This window comes from Tachysurus fulvidraco, chromosome 5 (assembly GCF_022655615.1).
Source record: "Tachysurus fulvidraco isolate hzauxx_2018 chromosome 5, HZAU_PFXX_2.0, whole genome shotgun sequence".
NCBI lineage: Eukaryota > Metazoa > Chordata > Actinopteri > Siluriformes > Bagridae > Tachysurus > Tachysurus fulvidraco.
This window is the reverse complement of record NC_062522.1, coordinates 33145510-33155361: the sequence shown is the minus strand read 5'-3', so window position 1 is coordinate 33155361 and position 9852 is coordinate 33145510. Positions and strand designations below refer to the sequence as shown.

At 42.5% G+C, this 9852-nt stretch overlaps 1 protein-coding gene across 1 annotated transcript; it reads left to right on the top strand.

Moving 5' to 3' along the window:
* Window positions 1-281: 281 nt before the first annotated feature.
* LOC125141187 (endonuclease domain-containing 1 protein-like) lies at window positions 282-2387 on the top strand. Its single transcript, XM_047813415.1, has 4 exons — window positions 282-412; window positions 779-868; window positions 936-1276; window positions 1579-2387. The coding sequence occupies exons 3-4, from the start codon at window positions 971-973 to the stop codon at window positions 2173-2175; spliced, it is 903 nt and encodes a 300-aa protein (XP_047669371.1). The 5' UTR covers window positions 282-412; window positions 779-868; window positions 936-970; the 3' UTR covers window positions 2176-2387.
* The last annotated feature ends 7465 nt before the right edge of the window (window positions 2388-9852 follow it).

The window sequence follows — 9852 nt, the reverse complement described above, 5'->3', positions numbered from 1 at the left end:
CAGTACAGTCTCTGGATACTGAGGCTGATGGCATGGGGAAGAAGCTGTTACTGTGAGGGTCTGATGGTTTCATGACCAATTTTCCAGAGGGTGAAGAATTTGCATGAGGGTCGTCCACCATCTGCTGCTGATATCTATGCAGCTGCATCATGTGGTGTAAAAGCTTTCATCTTGTTCACTGAGATACTGAGCCATGCTGATGTGTGTGTAAGGTGTTAGTTTCATCAATAACCCCACTGTAGCATGTGACCAGTGTACGTGACAGCAGTGTTATAAAAAGGCGAGTATCTGAGACAGGAGAGCGAGAGACCAGCCGGTTCTTCTACAGATAAAGATCTCTGTACAAAGATCTCCTCCTGTGATCATCTCACATCTTCTACTGAACTCCAACATCAAGTTCCAGCAGCTTGTGGTGAGAAAATCTTATTCTCTCTCTCTCTCTCTCTCTCTCTCTCTCTCTCTCTCTCTCTCTTTCAATCTCACTCTCTCTCTTACAGTTACATTTCCATGTCTTTTGGTCATAAGATTTTTTTTTTATCTTTAGCAGTCTAATAATTTATCAGTTTAAGTTTGATTAGAGTTTGATATATAACTCGCTGATACGTAAGTCACTGTATTAGTGCTCCTGTGGAGACGAGTACAGCTCTCTGGAAAATCCTGTATTTCAATTATATCAATTTTTAAGCGATATATCAATTTTTTTTATTTACTGCAGTAAATGCAGTAAATAAATCAAACATTTGTGTTGTGGTTCTTCTGTTCATCTTTAGGACTGCAGGTAGATTTCTGCTCTCCATCATCTGGTACAAACCTCACACATTCTTCATCACACATTCATCTCACACACTCTTTATCTCACTCTCATCACACTCCTCATCTCACACTCTTCCTCATCACACATTCATCTCACACACTCTTTATCTCACTCTCATCACACTCCTCATCACACACTCCTCCACCGTGTGTCAGGATGAAGCTTCTCGCTCTGGTGCTCCTGCTCTCCACTTTCTCCTCACTGACCCTGATGGAGGTTGTGACGGATTTCCAAAAGTCTTCTTGTTCCAAGTTCTTCATCCGAAGCCCAAATGTAAAACATATCATCACCCCGACTGTTTTCAAAGACTCTCAGTATAAGCAGATTTGTCAGCGCCTGAACAACCTATACACATTTGCTACGCTGTATGACACGATTCGTAGGATCCCCGTCTACTCAGCCTACACGTTCTCGTGGGAAAGACGGACGGTTCGGAACGAAGTGTGGAAAAATGAACCACAGGTAAGTGAAGTGTTTGACACACAGAGTTTGACTGTTCTAAAGAAAAACTCTAGCAAATCATTACATATAATTTGTTCGCAAACGATTCAGTTGTTTTGAATGAGTCACTCAGTTGTAAGAATCAGTCACTGAGTCAATTCATTATTTCATCTCATTTCCTGCTTCATAATGCAGTGTTCAGTTCATGAGTTAAACATCACTGAAAACCTTTTTTCACAAACCCTCTTTGACTGCGACTCCAGTAAATAACGTATTTATGAGTTTTCACTGACTGACACCTCCTTTGTATTACTTCATAACAGCTGGAAAACATGAGCAACGGTCCAGAAATGAGGAAGATCTCTGATGATGAGATGGATGGGTTTTTTCACCAGGCTGTGAACAGAGACTATAAAGAGAGTGGCAAATATACTAAAATGTATTATACTAGAGGTCATGTGTTTCCAAAGCAATATGCTGCTGATCAGAATCAGGCAGACTCCACCTTCACATTTACCAATATAGCACCACAAACAAAAAACAGCAATGGAGAATGGGAAAAAGAAGTAGAGACACCGATGAAGGCAGAGATACACAGAAAGTGCGAACAAAACTATAGAATCAAGGCTTTTGTAGTGACTGGAGTAGTTCCAGGGAATAATTGGATATCCATAACGAGAAAGGATAATAATAATAAAGTCAAGACATTTGATAAAGGTGTTAACATTCCCAGTTTTTACTGGACTGCATTCTGTTGTTATATCAATCAGACCACGACAATTTCTAAAGCCTACCTCGCTCAGCAAAACGAACCGAACCCCAGACCTCCTGAAATAACGAGTGTTAATATCCTGAACAGATGCCTCAGCAGTCTGTATAAACGGGATTTCAAAGTATTTAGTGATTTGTGTTTGACTTGAGTACAGTCCGAGCTCATTCCATCTGATTCTCTGGTTTGACCTAAAACTGCTTCATCAAATTACTTCAACAAATGTTTATAATGAATCAGAGAATCTTTGGTGTGCTTTACTTCACCTGCAGAAACTGATTATATTCCTGTAACAGAACGTCCTCAAGTGTTTTATTCCTCTTATCCTACAGCATTTTCATACAATTACATTTTTCTTTGTTATGTGACCGCCGTGCCGTCCACGGCACAATACGGAAAATTACCACTGGGGGATGAGGCTGCAGCAACTTCGTTGTAGCTTTTAAGCATTAAAAGCTACAAAATCTAAATACACAGTTAAACTTATTTTTCTATCAAAGCTTAGACTCTCAAGATTTTATTAAGCCCACTCACAAAGCATAATATGATTTATAGCCATCATACTATTTGAATCAAAATTGGTAGTGAACTGAACTAGGCGGCGCTAGACCAGTTGTTCCCTTACTTTTAGATGCTGTAAGCCTTTTATTCCAAAAACGCTTTGGTTGCCTCGCAAATATTCCGTTTCTGACCGAAAACTGGAAACAGCAGTTCACCTCCGTCCTTTTTTTCGGCTCTCACTTCTCCCACGAGGCTTCTAAAACTACACTGTTGCATCAGATTTGTAGTCCAGGGCCTAACGAATCAAACAAGCCATCACTTGAGCCAATCGGCGCCTGTAGTGCAGAGATAGACGGCTGAGAAGCCAATGATGTCTCTCCATCCTAGGTGGGACACTCTCTGTTTGACTGACAATTGCTCCTCCAGTATCCGGGACCTTTACAGCTCATTAGCCAATAAGGAGACGATTCCAACGGTATGCAACATGACATGTCTCTGATGCCTGAGCTGCGCAGACATGGCTGTGCAATGGGTTTATTGCGCAATTCTCGACTTTTTCACACTCTCACGCCTCAGGGTGTCAGGATACAGGCCTTTTTTCACAGCAGATTTCTAGGCAGAGAGGTTCTCTTTGTTTTAGGCCTTTTAAACTGAGCATGCAGTCTTTTAATTCAAAGTTATACAGTAAACAAGTAAACAAGAAACACATGACCGGACGGACATGTCAGTAGAAAAATATTTTTATAGAATTTAATCCATTTTTGGGTCATTTGACTTGAAATTTTTTTTGGTGAAAGCCAAGACATGTGGCTATGACCATCAGTTGTTATTTAGCTCCTAACATGTTCCACAGCAATAAGATTAATCAGTTTATCAGGTAAACAACTTAGATGGAAATCAAAACCTTCCATCCTAGCCTCTGTAACTTTGTGTCAGGAAGGCCTAGAATCACTGTGACACTTGTATCTGAAACTAGAGACTCTCTTCTTTCCAATGAGACCCCTGTGTGTCAAAGTATGAGGGAGCTGTACCACTTTTTTTTCATTTAGATCATCATGAAAATAGGGGGAGATCCCTTTAAAGAAAGACACGTCTTATTTTTCATCTCTTTGTAGTTGTGTGACTCTTTTTAAATGAGTTGTATTGTAGAATTAGAAGGAAACAGACTGATACCAAGCTGTTTGTTGTATTTCTGTGTCATTGGTACATTTCTGTCTGTTAAATCTCCTGCAAATCTTTAATAAATCTTCATTTCATCAGACTGAACAGTTACACTTTTATTTTATTATTGAGGCTTTATTATTAATAGTGTTTGAATGTCCAGCAGGTGGCGACATTTCACTATTGTGTACAGAGAGAGCTGTGTGTGTGGGGGGGGGACTTTTTTAATGTTTAAGAAACATTACTTAAATATAGGTAACAGCTGTTCTACTAATATTAATATTAACAACAACAACAACAACAACAATAATAATAATAATAATATTATTAAAAGTTTAATTGATTACATTAAAAAACGATTTGTTTATTTATACATAATATATATAGACTGACATTTTAATATTATATTTAAAATAATTTCTTTTTAGTTTTCTGCATGTCTGTGATATAAATTTGGGCAGTCGTGGCCTAATGGTTAGAGAGTCTGACTCGTAACCCGAAGACTGTGGGTTCGAGTCTCGGGCCGGCCGTGACTGAGGTGCCCTTGAGCAAGGCACCCCACTCCCCAACTGCTCCCCGAGCACCGCAGCATAAATAGCTGCCCACTGCTCCGGGTGTGTGTTCATGGTGTGTGTGTGCACTTTGGATGGGTTAAATGCAGAGAACAAATTCTGAGTATGGGTCACCGTATGTCACTTTCACTTAAATCATTTTTATGTTGAAAGACCTGCAGATCTTTCAAAGATGGTGCTGCCATGTTTGTTTTGTTTGTTTTGTTTTGTTTTTACTTCCAGATCAGAGTCTCCAGTTGTCATGAGTTAAATATACACACACAAAATATATATATATAAATTATATATCTGTTGAACGCTCCTCTGTTTGGACATTCCAAGCAGTGCAGTGTGTGTAAACCTATTCCACAGAGACCTAAAAATATGCAACTTATCCAAAATCTGTACAAACAAATAAAGAGTACACTGCTCTTAATGCTCCTTCTGTAAAATTAAGCAATTAACATATAAGTCTTATTACCATTTATTAGCTGAGAATGTGTTTGTGCCACACAAGACTTTAACATCTACAACATTATTCCTAAAGAACTTTTAGGCTAAATCTCTGTAAACAAATGACAGCATTACTTTTTATGACCTCGACACATACAACTTTAAAAATACACCTGTACAAAGGGCAGGAGGCCAGGGCGGCGCCAGAAGGGCAGGCGGCCAGGGCAGTGCCGGAAGGGCAGGTGGCCAGGGCAGAGCAGGAAGGGCAGGAGGCCAGGGCGGAACCGGAAGGGCAGGAGGCCCGGGCAGAGCCGGAAGAGCAGGTGGCCCGGGCGGAGCCGGAAGAGCAGGTGGCCAGGGCAGAGCCGGCAATGCAGGTAGCCAGGGAGATGCTGTAGGCGAGGTCAGGGTCCACAACAGAGTTTGTGGCCAGGGTGGTGCTGCAGGTGGAGACAGAGACCATAGCAGAGCTGGAGGCGAGAGTGGTGCTGGAGGTGGAGACAGAGACCCGAGCAGAGCTGGAGTTGGCAGCCAGGGTGGTGCTGGAGGTGATCTGGACCTATAGATGCGGACAGGAGAGAGCGAGGCTGACAAAGTCAAAGAAAAAGAACTAAAGACAGACAGGGCAGATAGAATGGTTAGTTCGGATATAGTCGTTTTGGGCCAGGCAGAGAGTTCAGGGCTATCCCTCTTGTACTGGGCAGAGGGTCTAAGGAGCTTAGGCATAACCATACTAGCTGGGCTACATGACCCAGAAAATTCGGAAGTTCAAGGACAGGCTCAAGATTCAGGACAACAGATTCAGAAGGTTCCGGTTCGACTAGCTTGGTCAGTATAAAGAGCTCCAAAGACCCGGTCGACCCTATCGGCCCGGCTGGTTCCGTCGACCCGGTCGGCCCGGCTGGTTCCGTCGACCCGGTCGGTTCTGTCGACCCGGTCGGGCCAGCTGGTTCCGTCGACCAGGTCGGGCCGTTCCGGCTGGTTCCGTAGACCCCTGGGGTCTATTTGACTCATCTGGAATGTTTAATGTATCATAACTTGGGTTTTCTTCCACATATTTGCCTGAAATTTTCCAGGATTGTTCCAAATTATGAACTTTGCAAGTAAAATTAATCTTGTCCTCCCGGGTCAATGTGACCCGGCCACATTTAGTGGGGCAATAGGTCACACTTTTGCCCTTTTCAGAGCAATGAACATACATACAGACACAAAAATATCAAATTACTATTAGAGCTGGCCCGCCGGTATTAAACAGCAGCGGAGTCGCTGTAACAGCACATTCACCGCCAATACTACAAATCCCATAATGCTCTGCTGCTGTTTTGGGGCCTATGACATCATTAGCGTGCTCCCGTTTGGTGGACGCGACCGCTGTTGCAAGCTGGGCAAGTCGTCCATCTGCGGGTTTTCCGCGCCTTTCATTACGTGCTCAACTCGGTAGCGATCCGTGCAGGAAAGCCCCCGCTCACCCCGCCTCCTTGTGTGTCTCTCTCCCAGACCACGCCGCAACCTTATACTATATAACTGTCACCGTGTTACCCATTCCCAAAAATGGCAAAAAGAAAGGCAGAAAACAGAACTTTTCTGGATAGGTGGGAGGCAGAATATCTGTTTACATATGTAAAAGACAGACCTGTTTGTCTTGTTTGTGGAGCCAACGTGTCTGTAACTAAGGAGTTCAACATTAGACGACACTATGAAACGAAACACCAGAACAAGTATAAGAACCTGGACATGACTCAAAGGTGCCAGAAAGCAGAGGAGATGAAAAGAAGTTTGGTTTCACAACACAATGTATTCAAAAAAGCCAAATCACAATGTGAGGCTGCTGTAAAGGCTAGTTATATTGTGGCAGAAGAAATTGCAAAATCAGCCCGGCCTTTTATTGAGGGAGAGTTTATAAAAAAGTGCATGATGAAAGTTTGTGACCAAGTGTGCCCAGAGAAAAAACAAGCCTTTTCAAACGTGAGCCTGAGCAGGAACACAGTAGCTGAGCACACATGTGAACTTGCCACCAATCTTCATGACCAGCTGATGGAAAAGGGAAAAGGTTTCGTTTCTTTCTCACTTGCTGTGGACGAGAGCACCGACGCGTCTGATACTGCGCAGCTGTCAGTGTTCATCCGTGGAGTGGACTTAAATCTGTGTGTTACGGAGGAGCTTTTGGGATTTAAATTCATGCATGGCACAACCACAGGGAAGGAAATCTTTGAGGAGGTTTGCAAATGTGTAACTGAAATGAAGCTGCCATGGGATAAACTTGTGGGATTAACCACAGATGGTGCGCCAGCGATGAGAGGTAAAAAGAATGGACTGGTGGGCAGGATTCGGGAAAAGATGCGGGAAGAGAATTGTGCAGGTGAGCTATCTGTTTATCAATGCATCATACATCAAGAATCACTGTGTGGTAAAGCCCTTAAGATGGAACACGTTATGACCACAGTAACACAAGTTGTTAACTTTTTAAGAGCCAAAGGTCTGAATCACCGCCAGTTTAAGTCTTTTCTAAACGAGTGTGGTTCTGAATATTCAGACGTGCCATATCACACAGAGGTGAGATGGTTAAGCCGCGGAAAAGTACTGAACAGATTTTTCGAGCTGCATGAGGAAATATGTCAGTTTCTGCAAAGCAAAGGGAAGGACACAGCAGAGCTCCGGGAGCAAAAGTTTCTGTGTGAGCTGGCCTTTCTGTGTGACATCTCAAGCCATCTCGATGCGCTGAACCTGCAGCTGCAGGGGCGGGGACGCATCATCATAGACATGTACGCAGCAGTGAGAGCTTTTAAATCTAAATTGTGCCTGTGGGAGAAACAGATGCTGCAAGGAAACCTTAACCATTTTCTCTGCTGCCAAACCATAAAAACACAGATCTCTACTGCCGTGTGCGCACAGTTTGCTGAAAAACTCAGTGTACTCGGCACTGAGTTTAGCCAGCGATTTGCCGACTTTGATGTCCAGAAATGTAGATTTCAACTGCTTAGTAATCTCTTCGCAGTTGATGTGGAAAACGCACCAAACCACCTCCAAATGGAGCTGATTGAACTCCAGTGTAATGACACGTTGAAGTCAAAGTATGATGCTGTTGGCGCCGCACAGTTTCCACAGTTCATCCTTGACACAATGCCTCAGCTCCGCACCCAAGCTGCTCAATTGCTCTCCCTGTTCGGCAGCACTTATCTATGTGAGCAAGTTTTCTCCTTGATGAAGATGACAAAAACATCTCACAGGAGTCGTCTGACTGATGAACACCTTCGTTCGATACTGAGGTTTCCTCAGCTCAGAGCCTGAGCCCAGACATTGATGAACTAGCATCCAAGAGAAGATGCCAGGTATCTGGCTTAGGCACATCAGATTAGATCAGTGTGTTGCAAATTGGGCAATAATTAACATTTTCTTTATGCACTTTTTCTTGCTACTCAAAGGCCTGAATGGTTGATTCATTCATTGTTGTTATTTTATTTTCAAATTTATTAGCCTGTGGAAAAAAGTTTATATTTACCTCAGAAGGCTGCAAATAGAAAAGAGGCATACAATTTTTATTTAAATTTAATTTAATATGCCATTGATATGTTTTTTTATATTTTGAGGTTCGATTTTGCATGTCTGCACTATTAAGTTATTTAAGCGTTGCTTGTTCCATATTCAATATGAAGAAAAACTTGTTTGGTTCCATATTTAAAGGTTCATTTGTTCAACGTTGGCCCACGGCTTTGTTTAAATTTTAAATTTTGTCCCACTGTGTATTTGAGTTTGACACCCCTGCTCTAGGGAAACACATGACCATAGATAAACAGCTGTTCCCTACCTTGGTTTGTTGTCCATTCACACAGTATATCGCAACCAAGCCGGACAAATTTGGGATCAAGTTCTGAATGGCCACGTATTTGGAGACCAAATATGTCTGCAATGCATCTGCTTACTTGGGAAAGTACCCCAGTCTCCCAGGGTCCAGCTTGCGCAGTGAAGCACAAGTGATTTGCTTCTGCACTGGGCATTCCAATGTCCTCCTCTACCCACACAGTGCCGCCTTTTGTCGTCTGGCTCAGACAGGGCTTCCCAGTACCACGATGCATCTTCTGTGGAGGCATGTTGGTTTCTTGTTCCGTCTCAAAATTCACTTTTGGTGTTATAATTCATTGATGGCCAATGAAAATGAAATTACATCATTTTATTCTGTATGTGTAAGAACATGTCAAAAGCCATGGACCATAACTTCACTCAGCTTATGACATTTGTCTACAAACATACATTGGAGACTGAAGTGTTAGCAAGTTTTCATTTTATTCATGTATTAGCAACTTTTCATTCTTTCCCAAGTAAGGGATGTCTCATACACACTCCTCTTCATGTCTTATACGCACTCTTACTATTCCAAACACACTCCTCATGTCTCATACACACTCCTCTGCTAGGCAAAGGCATACCAAAAGTGTATCAAAAGGCATATTGAAATGCAATGCCCAATTTGTGTGTGTGTGTGTGTGTGTGTGTGTGTGTGTGTGTGTGTGTGTGTGTGTGTGTGTGTGTGTGTGTGTGTGTGTGTGTGTCTGTGTGTGTGTGTGTTTGTGTGTGTGTGTTTCTGTGGTGTGTGAGTGTGTGTTTTGGGTGCGCGTGTTAGTGGACATTTTATGTTTGCATTTTGTGTCTGTATGTATGTTCATTGCGCTGAAAAGGGCAAAAGTGTGACCTATTGCCCCACTAAATGTGGCTGGTTCAAATTGACCCGGGAGGACAAGATTAATTTTACTTGCAAAGTTCATAATTTGGAACAATCCTGGTAAATTTCAGGCAAATATGTGGAAGGAAACCCAAATAATGACACATTAAACTTTCCGGATGAATCGAATAGACCCCAGGTCTGCACAAGGGTTATATAAATATGATATGTACTATGGCAATGACAAACCTTAGCACACAATTTTTTTATATAAAATAAACAGACTATTTTTTATAGATAGGCCGTAAAGGTTTCCGTCGCAGACAGAGGTTTGGCCTGCCTTGGATCTGAGCTACTCTGCAAGTGAACAAATGCAAATGAGCCAGGCCTCACAGGTGATGGGCGCGTTTGCACAACAAAAGCAGGGCTGAAGAACTGTGAAAATCTCAACAGAGGGGGAATCACACCTCGGGACCTGCACCAGAAAATAAAAAATCCAGTAAAG